Consider the following 19819-nt stretch of genomic DNA (forward strand, 5'->3'; position numbering starts at 1 on the left):
TTTCTTGTATATACCCGGATAAATTACTGTATTTCATTAGAAATATTATTTAATATTCAAAATTTTTAATAAGCACTTTAATATATATATAAAGCAACCTGTATGTGTATATATACATAATTAAACATAGAATATTGCATTATAGTTGAAAGTGCATTAAAAGAAAATTTTAGTTTAGAAACTAGTTAGAAATATGGTATGTCTGTATATGAATTATTAAAATGTAATCAAGTATAAAAATTTTTAAATAGAATTTTTATAATAAAAAATTTTTAAAGAGAAGAACTTCTTGTTAAATAAAGAAAAAAAATTTTATGCAGTAACATCAAATTTTGAAATAATTTCTAGAAAATGAGGGAGAAATCTTATTATAATCTAAGTTAATAAAAAAAGGAGAGAGTATATAGTTAGTAGTAACAAAGTGGTAATATAAAAGAGCATATAGTAAATAGTAATAAGGGGCTAATATAACATATGAAGTATACCAATATGTAAATGAAAATGTAAAGTCTGAATATACAATGAGTACTATAATGGTTGAAATTTTAATATTAAAAATAAAAGTTTATTAGTAGATATATGAGAATAATATATTTTCTTTGTAAAATTTGTAGGTACAAATATATGGTATATGTTTTATTATTCTGTCAAAAGTATATTACAATTATAATTTCAAAGAAAACCCCATAATACACTAAGATGCATTATCGTATAAAATTTTTCTCATTAAAAATATGTTATACTCAAAATATTCAAATATAACATATAAATCTGAAATCATTCTCTTATTCTATGTAACAAAAAATTTTGTACTAATAAATAGGCGACAATTGTCATAATATTAAGAACACATTTTATTGTTATATTAATTTATAATGTGAGTAGAAAATTTATAAATTTTATTGCTCTTTTGTATATCGGAGCAAATTTTGATTATTTTTTTTTGTTAAATTTACTCTCAAATTCCCTCAATTATCCTATGTATGTAATATTAATAATATTATGTTGTAACTTGTGTCATATTTCAAATTTTGTATGTTATAATTTATATTGTATTATAATGGTTATACAAAAGAGAGTAAAAATAAATCTTTGAGTGAGAGTACAACTTATTAGTAGGGAATTAGTATACTTTTTATATTAATTCTGAATCAACGGTAATATAAAAATTGAGCACGCTTTCAATCCAATTTAAAAGTACTCTTTAGTCTCCATATGCTGCTACGTGCCAGTATAACAACAGAATTTAACAAAAGAATTTAAAATCAAAGACAGTTATTTATTAAATTGTTCATTTTGTTTTAATCTATAAATTTCGTGCTTAATAACATTAAAAATTATTGCCAAATTTCATTAAATAATTTCTTATACGTAATGTCACAAAAAAAATTTTTTATATGTATAACACAATACTATACAGTGTTAAAAAACCGTAATCTTCTAATCATCTTTGACGTCAATAACAAATTAAAAGCTCTTTTCTTTCATTAGCTAAAATAATGTTTCCCGCACACCCTTCATATTCTTTATATAGTGTGTAACTTTTCTTAAACTCCCACTCCCTCTTTTGAGAACTAAAATGTTTGTGGCAATAAAGTCAAAAAAAAAAATAATGAAACAATTATGGAAATGACGTTTACAATTTTATTTATGTTCTACTTTTAAAAAGTTACTGAAGAAAACAAAAACAACAAAAAATTTTTTTTACTAATAAGTTTCCTAAGTTTGTTGATTTTCTCCTGTGCTACTCTTTGTTTTTTTTCTTGTTTTTGTTTCATTATTATTTGGTAACAAAGTTATCACCTCCCTTTCATTTCAAATTGTCGTCTTGTTTGTCGTTTTATTTCGTTTTTTTTTTCTTTTTATTTGATTTTGTTTCTGTTTCATATTGTGCACTTAATTCGTCCATTATATTAAAAAGATAAATTTATATAAAGAAAAACAAAAAATCCTTTAAGGATTATGTGAGTTCAATGTGGGTTATTCTAGAAAAGAAAATCATATATTGTGATTTTATATCAAGAATTTTTAGAAATAAATTTAAAATTTGTTAAATGAAAATGAAATTCGTGGATGAAAATTGAATGAAAATGAAACATGTGGTTTCAGAAATTCATACTGAGTGTTAATTGAATATTCGATTCGAAAAATTACCATTTTTAATTCAAACAAACCAATTTTTAATCTATAAACATCCTTAACAGACCACAAATTCAAATAATCACCATAGAAACGAATTACTTTATTCAGAATAAAGTGCAAATTAAAGTACATTTCTAAAAATATTGCATATCTACAAAGGTAATTTGTTTGTTAAAATTTCCTTGTTTTTTTGTTCTCTCTGTTGTATTGTGAGAATAATACTTTTCATATTAATCTTTTAATTAATAATTTTTTTAAAATTCTGTTATGCCTAATTTAAAAATTCATTGTATGCAATTGAATTCGTTTTCATCAAATAATTCTGTTATACGTATATCATTATCCCAAGTCCAAATAGTTACTGTTATGGCAACTTTAATAATTTTAACACTATCAAAAATTATTACAATTTTAATCAATTACATTAACTAAAACTGAACCGAAACAGTTAGTTATTTCATATTTATTAGTCTGAAGATCCTTCTATACGTAATATATAGATAAAAAAACCAATAAATTAGATCACATAATCTTTTATATTTAATTTAAATAAAATAAATTTTCCTTTTATTTTGTACCCTTTTACTCTTCTAAAAATAAAACAAAAACAAAAAAAAAACAATTTGATTGCATATTATCGTTAACCAAATCATAATTTATTCTCAATATAACTTTATTAAAATTGATATATACAACCAGTACATATGTAAATGTACTGGTATTGCATTGAGAATTGAATGAGAACAGATTTATTAAGAAATAACCAAATTTTTATACTATTTACCCATAACTGTAAAATATGTGGGTATTTGTTTCTTTGAATTTAAAAAGTTTTTTTTTTCTTCTATTCAAAATAAATTCAATTTAAAACAGGATGATTCAATAAAAAATAATTTTAAATGGATATTGTATTTTATGTTGTTTACATACGTTATAACTGTTATACACAATGAGAAATTATTACACTAATAGCAGGAGAGGGAGTTAAAAACCAAAACGGTTTATGATTGTGAATTTATTTTAAAACTTAATTATTGTTTTAATTGTTTAATAAACTTATAACTCTTTCTTTCTCTTTTAAGATTTCGAATTATAATTTGCATTTCCCACTTTTTCTCTTTCCCTTCTCAATTCTCTTTACCACAATTGGTTCTTACCACGTATCACTTTAAATTTTCTCATATATATATACCGATTGAAGCAATCTCAATTTATATAATCTGGCTACACTCATTTGAATACATAGTAGCAACTACAATAAAATACAAAAAATTGAAATTATTTGAATATAGAACTAACTAGCTCGTGAGACGTGTGTTATTAAAAAATATTCAAAATATGTAACTGTTATATTACAAAATATAACAGTTAGACTCTCTAATTTTGTGCAAAAATTTAAAATTAATTTTATACTAGTATTTTATTTTTAAAATAAAATTTTCATATACTCTAAATATAACAGTATTCTATCCCATATAATTCTAAGCATACCTTATATATCTTAAGTTACTTAAAGGGTATAAAAATTTTTATAAAACTACCAACACTATAGTTTAGTATTTACGAACTAATGCATATAAAAGTTTTAAGATTTTTTTTTTCTCTTTCCTTTTTAATAAAAAATCCTAAAAATGAATAAAGACATGAAAGTTTATTTGTGTATAAGAAGTTTGAAACATGATTTACATTTTCCTTCAATATAATAATAGTGAATATTATATACATATACAAAATGAAAAAAAAAAACAAAACATAAGTATACGATAAAGAACATAAAAATTACTATAAAAGCAAAAAGAATAAAAAAATAACTTTTGCTCATTTATTACAATAGAAAATATTGTTACAACATTATAAACATTTTTATATTTACACAACACAATACAACACAACACAATTCAATACAATATATACTCATACATCATCACACACATACGTTCATTCAAATTCAATATTCATACATAAAATGAACATTTATGTACATACATTTATACATACATAATATGAGTATTTTTAGTACTGAAAGAACTAAAAAAGAAAATGTAGAAAATAACCATTTTGCAATGTTGTATTAGAATTTTATAATGTGGAATATCCTGACTTTTTATCCTTTTTTCTTTTTTTATATTTTTGTTTTCTTTTGGTTTATAAATTAGTCATACGATAAGCTATTTAAGAAGATAAACACATATATGTACTCTTTATCTTTCTTTTCGGAATATCGTAATAAAAAATTGTTCTTATACATATGTACATAAATGTATGTATATATTAATATAAAAATGAGAATGATTTTTTGTTTTCTGATTTTCTTATTCTTTTCTTTTTCCAAGTGATTAAATTATGCGTTAAATTGAAATCTAAAAATAAAATTGAAAAAAATATATATTTTGTTTTTTATATTTTAGGTTTGGACAAGAAAATTTTAAAGAAATTACTAAAGCAAATATTTGAGAGAAAGAGAGAGAGGGAGAGAGAGCAGAAATTTTAAATAATGTAAGATAACTTTAAGCCATGTACGAATCGTTTGAGTTGCATGCGGGTCTACACAAATAATCCTTGTGACGCAATACCAGTCCACTTGCGCAGTAAAAATTTTATTCTCATTTTTAATAGTTTTGTTAAATGTTATTTGTGCCAACAGTATTTTTATTGAGAAGAGAATAAATACGTAATTAGTTTTAAGTGTTAGAAGTAGACAAATATGTTAAAAATTACCAAGCATAGTGACAGCATATTGTATCAAAATGTAGCTCCAATTATGTAGTTGAAAATAATAAATTTTTATTAGAATAACATATTTAAAGTCAAGTTCAAAATCAACCTGATTATTAATATTTCTGGGTTTATTCACATTATAGTACCATTTTAATTGTCTCTTCAACAGAAAAGCTAGTGATTACGTTAACTCAAATTCAGTTCTATTACCCAAAATTCTAGAATATACATGCTTGGATTACAGACTCTTTTCATTATATGATTTTCAATTCTAAAACTATTTAAACCAAAATTTTTATAAAAACTATTTTCAAGTCAAAAAATTTTACCAACTTTTCTTTTAAACACGAACATGTTTTTATTGTTACTAAAGTATTTTAAAATTTTTCTACTTTGTGTATAATTTTTGAAAAAAGAGTATGAACCTTCCTTTTATAAAACCTACACCACAACTATTTTGCTTTTCGAATAAAGGAAAGATGAGTCAAAAACAAAAAAGAAAACCATTTACAATTTCTAAAATTAAAGACACTAAATATACTTGTATTTTAAAGACAATAAGAGAATTTTCTTTTATTGACATTGAAAATTAAAATTTTTTTTGTTTTAAAAAGGAAAAATTCTTAAGGAAAGCAAAAATAAAATTAGAAAGAAAAAAAATCATCATAAAAAAAAAAAAGAATTTAAGGAAAAATAATTTTCTCTTCTCACATTTTTTTTAAGGTTGGCTTTGAGTCAAAAATATTATTATTTTTTTTTTCTTGCCTTTCACATCAACACCAACAATTATATACAAAAGAAAAACATAAGGAAGAAAGGATTCTGTAATCGGCATTCTTTATTATGTAATGAAAATGATTATAATTAAAAAAAAAATGAAAGGAAAACAAAAGAAAAAAAGATCAAGGTCAAGGATGAAAATTTTCTAAATGTTTTTGGAATCCTTATTGTTTGTGTGTGAGTGAGTGTGTTTGATGGTAGATGATGTTATAATATTGTTAATGATTTCTTTTTCTCTTTTCTTTATTCATAATTTTATTATAAAATTATAAAAGGTTTAAAAGTGTTTTTGTTTTGTTGAATATTTTTGATGTTTTTTCATCCTATGTGTAGAAATGAAGCGCCTTGATGGAAAAATTTTCATCTTGTTACTCGTATTGGCATAGTGTCTTAAGGTTTAATTTATATGGTCAAAATTTAATTAATAATTTAGTCCAAAATTTAGGTATGAAATAAGGTATCATTATCATTTTGGAAATTGTAATTATAATGCCATTATAGTGATGATCCTTCATTGGAAATTGTCAGGTGAAATATCACTTGTACAAACTTGGCAAATCACACTCCCTTTTACGACGACCATACGTATTGTATGTGCCAGTCCAGTTCTGGTTGTCAAGAGGTGCAGATGGTTTGGGCGAGGCTTTTGTCTATTTAAAAAATAATCCTCATTGGATGCTGTTGGGCAGTTTAAGCGCTATGCAATGTTATGCAACATTATGATAAAGTAATATTTCGAAAATATACATAAGATTTTGATATATATAATCTTAACCATTCGGACAATTGCCCGGGCTTTACTAAAAAAAATTACATATTCCTGGATATTGAAGTGGCGGAACCTAGCCAAATTGGTAGGTATACTGCACAGGACACTGCCTTTTGATGGTTCATCTTAGGAGAATGTGAAAAATAGATAACGAGGTTTGTCATTTCTGCCTAGAAGAAGGAGAAACGTTAGAGCAAGTATTTTGAAAATGCGACGTAGTAGCTCACTTAGGCCTTAAATGCTTTGGGAGGAGTTTTGTGACTGCAGTTACTGACACACAACAATTGTTCAAAACATTTCCGTTGCTCTGAAAACGAAAATAATTTTCGTAAAATCTCACTTTAATTTTAACATTATAAAAGTACTATAAATTTTAGTATTCCAACAGGCATCTAAATTTCTACTCATACACTCATTGTGAATACAACACATACAATAAATTAAAGAATTTAAGACTAAAGAAAGAATAAAAGTAAAATCATAAAGGCAAAAAAAAGAAAAACAAAAACACTCTTTCTTTTTTATCAAAAAAACATTCTTAAAATGGTATACTTGAGATAAATTTTACATAATAAAGTTAAAATATTAATATATGCGTAAATAATATACACATACAAATTCATACATATCTATCAAACATATTGTATATAAGAATATGGTTTCATACATGTATGAACATGAGTGTATATGTGTATTTGAAGATAATTGCAAAGGAAGAAAAGAAGGATAAAAAAAACTAAGAAAGAGGAAAATTTAAGATGAACAAAAAAAATTATTCTTTTTCTTTAAGCACACATCATTAAAGCCAATTTTAAGAGAGAGAGAGAGAGAGAAAGAAAATTTAATTGGAAATTTATTCAATGGGGATAGGAACTAAAACTTTTCCACTTTATTTTACTTGCATTTCTTAATGGAATAATTTTATTAAAAAGGCATACAAAAAGAAGAATAAGTGTACATATGCTTATTTTATTAAACTATAAAAAAAGGATAATAATTTAAAAGCATTAAAGAGAAAAAAATATTTTCTGTTCTCTTATATAAAAGAGATTTTCTGATAAAATGTTGATGATGATCGGATTTGAATACATGAAATCTTTACAATCACATTTTAAAAGATAAATAAAAATTATTATTGAAAAATTTTTATAATCTCAAAAAATATTTCAAATTTCGATTTGGAAATAAACAAATCATAAAGGAAGCTATGACGTATGTGTGTAAAGAAATGAATAATTTGTTTCCAGTTTTTAAGATCAAATAATTTGCAAATTTGAGTTAATATTATTTAATAATTACTTGCATGTGCTCAAACATGAGTGCATACTAACATAAAAAAATTAGATTTTTAGTAAAATAAAAATTTTTTGCTTTTAGAGAATTTTCTTTTGATTCTAAATTATTGTTTTCTTCGTTTTTTTGTAGTAAAATAATGTGCTTTTAACTAGGATTGAAGGGGGAATAGTGAACATTCTTTTAAAGTTTCCACAGAACTTCTTAAAAGGGACACAGTCGTAAAATTTTATTTATAATTTTATAGAATTTTTAAGTAAACAATATTCAAATTTAGCAAAAAAATATAAGAAGCTATTAACTAAATAAGTAATTGCTTATAATTTCCCGAAAATTCTGAAAATATTCGAAATTCTAGCTAAATTAATTATGTAGAGTGAATCTTTAAAAAAAATTTAAACAACGAAGCACAAGTATAAGATTAGAATTTTCAAAAAATGCCAAATGAAAACCTTCGGAACAGTTAAGGCTGAAACGCGTTTTCGGCCTTAACTGTTCGGCCTGACTTTTTTGAGCGAAATTTTCAAAATACTAACTAAAGCAATGCTCTACTGAAATAAGAATGAAATTTTCTTATGTAAAAAATTATTGAAAGTCTTTAAATGCATTTTCTGGCTAAATTGTACAAAATAGAGTACTTTTTAATTGAAATTTGGAATTAGTAAAGATTAATAGTAAAGATTTAAAAAACAAATGGTAATATCTGCTACAATGGAATTGAAAATTGCAATTAGATTTTATAATTAAATCAAAAATGAGAAAAAAATGTTGACTGAATGAATATTTAATTTATTTTTTTGCTTTTCATTAAAAAAAAAAAGAAATATTCAAATAATCCTAGATAAAAAGTCCTAGATAACTGAAACGCGCATAAATTTCCATTTGTCATGAAAAAAATCCTGATTTTTTTTTTTTTTCGTTTCTCTTATATTTTATTTGCATTTCTCCTTATCCTTTTAAGATTACAATAATTAAAAGCATTATTATATATAACATATATACAAAGTGTACAAATCACATAATATTAATAATTATGTAGAATGCAATTTTTTTAACTGTTATACATACTATATATAATTTACTGTTACTGTAATATTTTCATTGCTGTGATTGCAAATTCCTTAACTCAAGAAATCATTTTTAATTACAAATTTTTTTTAAGATGTATAATAGATTTTTTATATAATATTTTGCTTGTATAAATGAAAATTTTGATATTTTCTATTTTACTATTATAACATTTACTATATATAAGAAACATAGGAATAATTGCGATAATTATTATCAAGAGGAAAATTTTCCATAATTTCCATAATTTTCACACAAAAATTTCATAGTGTAATAATATAAGTAGTATAAAAAAGAGAAAATTCCTATTCAATCGTGAAAAACTTTCAAGCTTTATTCATTTATACATATATATATATATATGTATGTAAATTATATGAATGATAATCTAGTGTTTTAATAGTTCTAAATAAAATGTTGAATTCATGAATCTGTTTTATGAGTGGAATTAATATTAAATACTTATGTAAATGTATGTATATGTGTATATACTGTTTTTTAATTAAATTTTAAATATATTCATATATTTTGTACTTTTGATTTTCAAGGGGATTCTATTAAATTATTAAAATTAAATATGCATATAGTATAATTTAATTCTATTTTATATATTTGTATTTTTATTTTAATAAATGTATTTGAAATTTAGTGAAAAACGATTATTTTTAGCCTTAATCACAATTTATAATTATTGTCACATCTCATTACGTGAGCCCTATTATATTTATATTATTTCAATGATATTACACTTTAAATATTATAAAATTTTGTGGGTACATTTACTTTAAGTATTTAGATTTAATTGTATATATGTATTGTGTTTATTGAGGAATTTTAGGTGAAGCATTGGCAATTGATTCACTTGGGATGATATGTGGTGTGGCATTCTCGGATTTGCTTGAAAATCCTAATGATATTAATTATCTATTACTATTATAAATTCAAAATATTTTTACAAATATTTAAATATATTTTGTAGACAAAATAGAATAGAAATATAGAATATAAAAATTATAACCTTAAAAATCTAATTGATTTATTTAAAACTAGTAAAACTAATTCGAAATTAAATAATTTAATTTCGAATTTAATTCTTAAGAAATGATGTTATTCTTTGACTTCAATCATGTAACTGACATTGTCAGAAGGAATCAGGAATAGGGGCGTTTTTGGACCCTTTCCGTCTGATAGCTTTCCTAGGAGAAGAGCGGCGACCCTATTTATTAGACCGAAGCTTTGCTTTGGGGTGCTGAGAAGATAATTCTGGGCGTCCTGAATGATTGACCGGCGTGGGCCACAGTCGACCACTGAAACGACCCTTCTTTCTTCAATAAATTTAAGCCTCTCTCAAGACCAAATCGGGAAGAGAACAATCCACGTTACACGTTCAGATTTAAATGTTATTAGCGACTGTCTCTCGATGGTCCTCTTGAAAAGGACTCCTATACATTAAAATCGGGTCTCCTATACATTAAAATTTTATATAAAATTCATAAATTATTCTAAACAATAAATTTACGGGCTTTTGGCATTTTTGTTAATTCTGTACTAATTTTATAGCAATTTACGGAGATCTATCGAAAACTACTTCCGTTTGCATATTAGATTTAATCTCAATTTGTTTAATTAAAATCAAAACTTCCATATTACTTTGCAAATAAAATTGTTGTATTGAAAAGGAAAATCATAACAAGATTGACGTAGAAAGTTAAAAGAAATTGAATAAACAAATTTAATTTAAAAACCAAAACTTAAAATGAAATCAAAAAAGTATTAAAAAAAAGAAAAGAACAAATTTTCATCAACTTAAAAAATAATTGCTTTTTATATTGCTAATGACACCTGATCTCTGTATATACAGAAATCTCGATGCATGATAGCACGTTTTAAAAATAAAATAATAAAAACAACAACAAGAAGAAAGTCAGTCAAGGTTGTTGAGTAAACAAGTAAACTTTAATTTAATTAAAACTATATTTAAATGCCACTTACACTTAAAGGCGTACTAAACTAATTTTATAATCTTTTCTTTTCACAATTTACCATACACACGCACTTATGCGTACCTACATACATATATAACAACTTTTAAATACGTTTACCCGGTATATGTGCGGCAAAAGAATTTCAACCTTCTTAATTAATTCTTTAAGGACATTCCATTAATATTTTATATTTCCTTATGTACATGCATAAGTAAATACGGTATATAAGTACGATATGATACAAATTATTATATAAGTTTATTTAACGCAAGAATTCAAAATTTCAACCGCAATTCACGCGAAGGTGAGCAAAAAAAATAAGAAAAATAAAAACCGTCATAAATTTTTTTTTTTTACTTCTGTTTCTTTTTTTATTTCCTGATAACAGGCAAAAGCTTTGGCATGAATTATAACCATGTTTTGTGTATGTTGTGTTAGCAAAACAAAAATTTTAAACTATGCATAAACTATAAACAGTAGCAAAGCATAAACTGTCATGAGAATAGTAATTGCCATGGGAGGACTCACCAGGTTAACCGCATTACTATAAATTTTTACACTTAGATTTTCCTTGTTAATTTTTTTTTAATTAATATTCGTCACCCTTTCCCCTCCTCTCAAACAAGGTTTATATAATTACAGCGAATCTTCTATTTGCTATATTTTTTTAATTTTAATTTGTATGTGCTCTCTTAAGTCCCTAATGAATTTTGACTACAAAAACTATACTCTAAAGAAGTAATAATGGAATATGAAAGTATTTAATATTTAAATTATTTAAATAGCAAAATATTTTGAAATTTTAATCTTTAAATTTGCATTTTTTGCTGTTTTCTCTCTTAAAATTTTAATATAAAAACTAAAAACTTATTAATTTATAATTATTTTTATCCTTTTTGCACATTATATCTTTATATATTCAGGAGTACATTGTGCTATACATGTGGAATTCTTTTATGAGTAAAAATTTTGTATACATAAGTGGAAAATTTTCTATATATGTATATAAGAAAAAACGGAAGTCTGCGGCTTTTATTCTGATTAAATTTATGATGAAATTTTAAATTTGGTTATTAAAAACTTTAAGCCCTTGAGGAAAAATATTTATTTTGATTAATCAGAGAATGATAGTGGAATTAGAAGAAATGGAATATGAAAGATCGACATTAAGGATATTCGAAAGTAATTAGGAACATTGTTTGGAGGGTATTTAGGATTTTTATTTTAGAAAATTATGTTAAAATAATCGTGTAATTGCAAATTTAAAGTTAAACGAAAAGTGTTAATAATTTTGTTTTAAAAAATATTTTCTCAAATTAATTTCATTTTGAATTTTTCGTGTGCAGGAAATTAAGAGTAAATAGGAGTAAGGATCTTGAGTGAATTTGAGTGAATATGACCAATTAATATCTAATAGATTTGTGTCAAACTATTAAAAACATTGTATAAAATTTTTATAAAAATGATTACCCATTAAAATGTTTTTAACTATCATGAATTTCAGTTATTATTTAGTCTTATTTAAAACTAAAATATTTTTATGTATTTAATTTATTTTATTTTTTAATTATGGATGAGTTACTAATTTTTGCCTTTTTTTTATTTTCAGTAAATCAAAATGCGTATAGTACACAGTCCATTTGTGTTACAATCACAACAGCATTCAATTGCATCAAATCCGTTTCAGGATAATAATTCTACAATAACATCAAATATCAATAATAACAATAACAGTGATAATAACAATATAAATAATAATCCAATATCAACATCAAATTATTTAGGAAATACACAAATAAATAATAATAACAGTAACAGTAATAGTAATAATATAACATTAAATTCTAATATTAATAATACATCAATTACAACAAATTTAAATGGTAATACAGAAGAAATTGTTGAAAAACTTTCATCAATATACGGTCATATAGATGATTTACAAATTAATACAACAACAAATGAATTAAATTCAAATTTAAATAGCAATGAAATTATCAGCTCAAATAATACAACAAATCTTAATTCGTTTACCAATAATTTTAATTCATCTTTCAATAATATTAATAATTTTAATTTAAATAATTATTTTAATAATTATACAATTAATTATGATTGCGGTTTAATTAATGTAAATGATAATAATAATGAAGATAATAATGAAAATTCATTATCATTAAATAATGTTATAATTAATGATGATTTAGAACAATATAAAAATACATTGGTTAATGATCAAAATAATCAAAAAACCATATTAAATAATTTAAATCGTTTAAATGATAACCAGCAACAACTCATTAATAACGGTAATAAAAAATTAGCGAATTCTAATAATATTATATTGGGGGATAATAATAATACAAATGATATATTCCTAGAAAATTTGAATGTACTTTGTGCAAAACAGGTGAGTTAAACATTTTTAAAATAAATTTTAATATTGTAGTATAGGTTCATTTGGATCTACCATTTGACTTTTATTTTATTTTTTATTTTTATTTATTTCAATAATTTCTCAAAAGAGCTTTAAGCTCAAATAGAGTATATAATTCAGAAATTTACAAATTTTTTTAGTAAAAATTAGCCTAAATTGATAATATAATAATATCGCAGGATAAGCCATTCAACACTCGAAAAAAGAATATAAAAAAAAGACAACATAACTACATTATATGTAATATAAAAAGATTAAAATTAATGTAATAAAAAATTAAACAATTACATTAAAAACGTAAAAATAAAGATTCAAATTGTAAAAAGCAAAAATTAAAAATTAAAAAACTAAACAGAATTCAAAAAAAAACATCAAATACTTAAATATTTAGAAAAAAAACAAAAGATTAATTGATTTTAAAGATATTTACAATAAGTGACAATGACATAATTAATATTTTTCTAAGTATTGTTTTTTCAAAGCATTTTTCAATACTCCTATTGAAGATTTTTTTAGTGTATTACCTATTGTAAGATTTGACAGCTGAGTTAATGACTGGCTCAAGTCCATTTAGATTATTCACTGAATGACTGCGCATGTGAGATGCCGTTCTGGTACTATAATTATGAAAATTGCTGTTGAGGACAAGCTGCGTATTGGATTTTATATTTTTGTTTAGTATTTTTTGAATATGCATTGTTTGAGCTAGCTCTTTAGAGTCCATTAATTTTAGAAGATTGTGTGTTTTATGAATTTTGGATTCGCTGAACAACCTCTAAATTTTTCAAAAATGTGTTACCCCATACTAAAATTCCATAAGTAATAACACTGTGGAAAAGGCTATGGTAAACAGAAATCTTCAGCCTCTCAGGAACCCTGCTAGATATTTTCCTAAAGATACCAGCAATCCTTCCCGTCTTTTTAGCCAAACTTTCGACATGTTGATTCCAAGATAACTCGTCATCAATTATAATACCCAGATATTTGAATGAAACAACTCTGTCGATTTGACTATTATTATAAGTAATATTTAAACCAACATTTTTTCCTTTTATTAGCATGTACTTCGATTTTGTTATGTTTATCGTCAATTTGTGGCGTTTCATCCAATCATAAAGTAGCAGCATGTCGTGGTTGGCTTCGGTTTCGATGAGTTTAGTGTTGTTTTCAGTAGTTTTATATTAGTAATTAGTTGACTTATTGAAAGTTAATTAAGCGGGTGCCTAGCCTGCCGTAATTTTTTCTTTATATTAACTATTAAAGGTTATTGATAAAATTATTGTTAATTTTTGTTGGTATTCAATATTGAATATTATGAATACATGGGTAATTCTTTTTATATTAAAGTTTTGTTTTATAATATATTACTGAAAGTCACTGAATTCGCAAAAAGAAGAGGGAAAAAGAAGAAGAACGGTTATGCAGAGTGAAACGAGAGCTAGCATCCTCACCTCAGCTAAGCCGGTGTCATTAAGACGGTACGTACCAGGGGCTATGTTACCTAGGGTATACCCCGGGGTGATGTTCAGCCAGGTGGACCTCACCCACTTTAATTAGGCGATTGTCGACGGATCATGCGAAGGATCTGGGACATATAAGAAAAATATTAAATATATTCTACTTTTAGAATTCATGACACCCGTCAGATTCCTCTGACGGAAAATTCTGAAGATAGTTCTAGTGTCGGCCTATTTCGCAGGAAACGTGGTCCAAGTGCCACCACTGGAATTATACAGGCCGATAGATTACTGCAAAAAGGAGAGACTACCTCTCGTTATTAGATGCGATGCAAATGCGCTTCATAGCTCTTGGGGATTAAACATTAAATATAATTTTTTAAACAAAAGTTAATAAGCAATATCTATGAAATTTAATCAAAATTTAGAGCTAGTATTGAATGAAATTCTTAAATATAAGAATTTTCAACAAAATGCACTACGCGTTGATGTGAAAAAGTATAAAAAATCTTTTAGAAATACTTAAGTCAGGACGTTAAACTCACTTGGTAATTCCTAAATAAATTTTAAAATTTTATAGAGTTTTTGAGAATTACTTGTTTGTAATTATAACGAATTGTGTAAAATTCTATATTTTGAAGCATTCTTAATTCTGCATTTAACAGTACTACAATATAAAAGTTCCTGTATTCAAAAGAAGGAAAAAGGAGACCAATATTATTTTTCAGCCTTTAATTTTCATTTAAATTTAAATTTAGTAAAATTCTGTTATACAAATTGATTAATTTTATAAAATTTCCTTACTCTGACAAATTTCTTTTTTATTTTTAGTTATTAACGCAACATTTTCTATTTTTTTAAAATTCAAATGAAAATCGAATGAACGCTTTATTGTACATATACATATATGTTCATTCTTTTAATTTTATTATATATAAAATTGTAATTTCTCTTTGGTGTATCCTTGAATTTTAAGAAATAACCTTGAATATAAATTACTAGAAAATAGAGAGAATAAAGGAAAAAAAAATTATTTACTTGTAATTAATACCAAAATTAGATTAATGATTTCTATTCCAAGAATTTTCGTTTTTTTTTGTTAATTATTATTAGTTTGAAAATTATTTAAAGTCCATCTATATAAAACAGTTTTTTAATAGAAAAATTTATATAATAAATAAATAAAAATTAATTGTGTTCGCACAAGGATAAATAAACGTCGCTGTATATTGTTGTGATTAATGTTAAATTCTTTCTTTTGCGTATCTCTTTCTCTCTACACACGTTTTATAAGAATATAAGTATTCAATTTTAATTTAATAATAAATTCTTGATACTAATATAATTAAATAGAATTTTAATTAATTGAATTTTATTTATTTTTCATTATCATTTAACTATTATTCAATTTCAATGTGTACCTATAAATTATTCATATTAACGTATATAAATGTTGTGAAAAACAATTTACAAAGTATTAGGTGAAGTCTTTTTATCTTCTATGCCTCATCTATTAAAATGTTGATTCCATTTTTCAATCCATAGGTGTATTAAATTAAGAATCCTTGAATTAATTTGAATCGTTTAGTTTTGTTATGAATTAAAGGAATTTTTATCATTATATGCATTTAAAGTTAATAAATAAATTCAGAATAAACAGACACTCTTTTAAAAATTTTCCCCATAAATTGGCAAGTAATTAAATTGACTTTAATAAAATTTTGTTAGAATATTAATATTAAAGTGTAGAATTTAAAATAAACTCAATTATGGTAAAATTTGACTTATGTAGCTTTTGCTTAGGATTTTAAAAGAACATCATTTCTGTATACATATGTGCATTTTAATTTATTTTGACTCTATTTTTATAGTTCTTACATTGGTTTTCTTCAATTTTAGAGGTCGGTCAATGGTTTTCGTTACACCTTGATTCACTGCTAGGCAGTAAAATAAATTACTTAAATTTGTAATAGAAACCTATGTATGTCACAGCCTAGCAAAAAGGCTAAGCAAATGCAAAAATAGCTTTAGCCATGAATTTTTTTTAAAAATTTTGTTATAAACAAAAACTAATTGAGCCAATTATTTTTTTGAAAGCACTAGAATACAATCAGAATTCCTTTTTAGTAAAGATGCTCAATATTACATTCCCTAACAAATTTTGGTTTTTTTTTTTCAACAAAACGAAGAAGGAAAAAAAAACGGAAATGATTATTAAGATGGCAAGCTTTGAAATGAAAAATTTTATATAATCAAGAGAGAATCTTGAAGGATTTTTTTTCTTGAAGGAAAGTTCCTTAATTAAAGAGAATATTTTTCCTTTTACAGTGTTATATACTTTGGTTTTTTCTTTCAGCACACCTTTAATCTTTAAATTTTATTTTATTTTATTATATTAAGAAAAAAATTAAATTAATTCACTACCCCCAACTTCTTTCCTAACATCTTTCAACATTTTTATTTTATTTTACATTTCTTTCCTTATATACAATATAGTCTACAGAGTGAATTAAGTTATTTACAAGGAAAAACAAGAGAAAAGGCAACTAAAAAATAAGAAAGAGAGAATTTAATGTTAAAAATTAGTCCTTTTTTCCCATTAAATACAATTTTGTTTTTATATTTTTTTTTTAGAGAAGAATCAAATGGACCCAATTTTTTCTCATCAAAGATAGCATATAATCATTTGATTCACCAATATTATCCCATTCCATTTATGTTATCACTGTACGTACATTTATACTGCAATATTACTAGGGAATAAAATTCAAAAATTTATAGTCTTAAGAGATAAAATTCTCTTCCCTCCTCTCCTCTTCTATCATTTTTAATGTTTGACAAAGATCGTATTACTACTGCTATTGGTATGTCGAGTAGTAATTGTAGTAACAGTAGTAGCAGCAGCAGTAACAGTATTAATAGGAGAAAATTAATGTTATTAACAACCATTATAAGAGTCATAAAAAACTGAATTTTATTTAAAAAAAAAAAAAAATATTTTTCTCCTTACAGTTTTTTTTCTCTTTATTACTTTGTTGTATTTTTGCTCAATGTACCAAAATATTTTACACTTGTTTTATGGCTAAATAGTTAAAATAATCATTAATATTTTTTTTTCTGTTTTGTAAAGGGTAATTTTCGAACATTACATTATATACGGTATTGGGATGCAAGAAAAAGTAGTATTAAATCGGTTAATGTATACAAACTCAAATATGTATATATTTTTTCTCTATTTTTTTGAATATTCTTAGGCATTAATATAATTTTATAATGACTGTAATAAATGTATATCTAATGTATACACAATTTGGACATAGGCTAAATGAAGATAATTGTTATTAATGTGAGGCGAGTCACCAAGAATACAAAATTGACATGATGAAAGCAGGAGTTCTAAAGGGCAAAGAGGAAATGAATTTACAATTTCAATATGTACTTTTCATGTTTTTCGATCATTATCTTTGTACGTATGTATTGATAATAGTTTTATAGCATTCATTAAAAATAAAACAATTCCTTCTTAGTTGTTAGATGTCCTAGTGTTATCTTTATCAAGAACATAATATGGTAATATGCGTTATATCCATTATGGCGTTCCAATATAATCAAATATACAATTCTCAATTCATTTTTCTGTCAAGAAATACATATAGAGAATATGTGAATGAATATCTATATAACCAATCAATTTCTATCGAACCCTTAATTACCCGTTCTGCTTTTCTATTATATTCTTGTATTGTTTGTTCTTGTTCACTCTCTGTCTATTTTTTTTCTTGAATTATTTCCTATATATCCAAGTTTAATATGGAAAATTGGGTATGTACAAAGATTGCATGCACAGTTCACATAACATCATAATATGTGGATACTCTTTTGACCATATGTATATGTGAATATTGTGTGGAACTAGAAATATGAAAAAGTAAAAAAAAAAAAAAATAGGGAAAGTTTTATGTTACTTATAAGTTTCCTTTTTTTTAATAAATCTTTTAAGAACAGCATCGACAATGTAGAATGGCAAACAGAAACTAAAATATACGTGTTAATCTACATCATAAGAATGAAAACAACAAAATTCAATTAACTAACATATAAAATGGAATGAAGAAACTAACAAAACTTCAAAACAAACAAAAAAAATATTGTCTACATGCATGAAAACTGATGATTGAAAAATACATGCATAAAAACTGATGATGCTTTCCTCTTTAAATTCGAATTTTATATACGAAATTTAGCAATCGATTTTTTATTATTTTTGCAAATTTTATATTAAAACTTGTTAAGTTTTTCGTAAATTTAACAAAAAGTTTTAGAAAGTTTAAAAGTTTACTAATGAATGGAATATATAGATAGATTCCTAAATGAAAACAATATGAAGAATATTTACGGTTGTCTGATCCTTTGAATTTTGGTATGTGTAAAGCGTACGTGTATTTTACGAATGCATGTAATTTATTGTCATCCTTAAGCTGTAAAATTTTGAATTTTTCCGGATGTGATTTCAAATAGGTTGTAATTATTTGTGTATTTCTAGTTTTGTAATCGGTGTCGAATTCATTCGGGTTCAAACATAAGCTGCACCTGGATATAAATGAATAATTTGCAGAAGTTTTTCGAAAGTCGTTTTAGTATGCGTTCAAGCCTATAGCAAAACAATTATTTCTTCAATAATAAATTTGTTTCACATATTTTATTCCAGAAATTGTAATTAATGAGTATGATTAACAAGCTCTCCATGAGTTGGTCGTTGTCATATTTACTCAATTTTATTATATCAAAAAATTGAAATTTATCATGTAAATTGACATTATTTAAGTTCTAAAATATTATAAAAAATCATTTATCATAGTTTAAATTGAGTACGAACATGTTGCATTACATGTATGCAACTTGTATGTAATGCAACATGTATGATTGCATTATGCAACATGTTGCATTGAAAAAAAAAAAAACATTTTCTTCTTTTAACTCTTAACTTTGTTTCAGCTCGAATTTTTCGATATTCTTATGTTAATTCAATTGTTTAATTACGATTTTTAAATAGATTAATTTATGCTTTCATATTTAATTTCATATTTATTGGTATTAAATTTTTTTCGCAGTTAAAGTTTTCACTTTTATTGTCAATCGAATCTTGTATTTTGGGTATATTCAACGTTTT

At 24.1% G+C, this 19819-nt stretch overlaps 1 protein-coding gene across 3 annotated transcripts in view; it reads left to right on the top strand.

Moving 5' to 3' along the window:
• Positions 1 to 19819, top strand: part of LOC129610660 (homeobox protein 5-like) — a 212377-nt gene that overhangs the window by 76100 nt on the left and 116458 nt on the right. For all 3 annotated transcript variants that reach the window (XM_055523300.1, XM_055523298.1, XM_055523299.1), the window contains exon 2: positions 12365 to 13165. In XM_055523300.1, coding sequence (XP_055379275.1) covers positions 12374 to 13165 — 792 coding nt within the window. In that variant the 5' untranslated portion in view covers positions 12365 to 12373. The remainder of the gene's footprint in view (positions 1 to 12364; positions 13166 to 19819) is intronic.

This window comes from Condylostylus longicornis, unplaced genomic scaffold, assembly GCF_029603195.1.
Source record: "Condylostylus longicornis isolate FDR11 unplaced genomic scaffold, ASM2960319v2 ptg000046l, whole genome shotgun sequence".
In the NCBI taxonomy this organism is placed as follows: Eukaryota; Metazoa; Arthropoda; class Insecta; order Diptera; family Dolichopodidae; genus Condylostylus; species Condylostylus longicornis.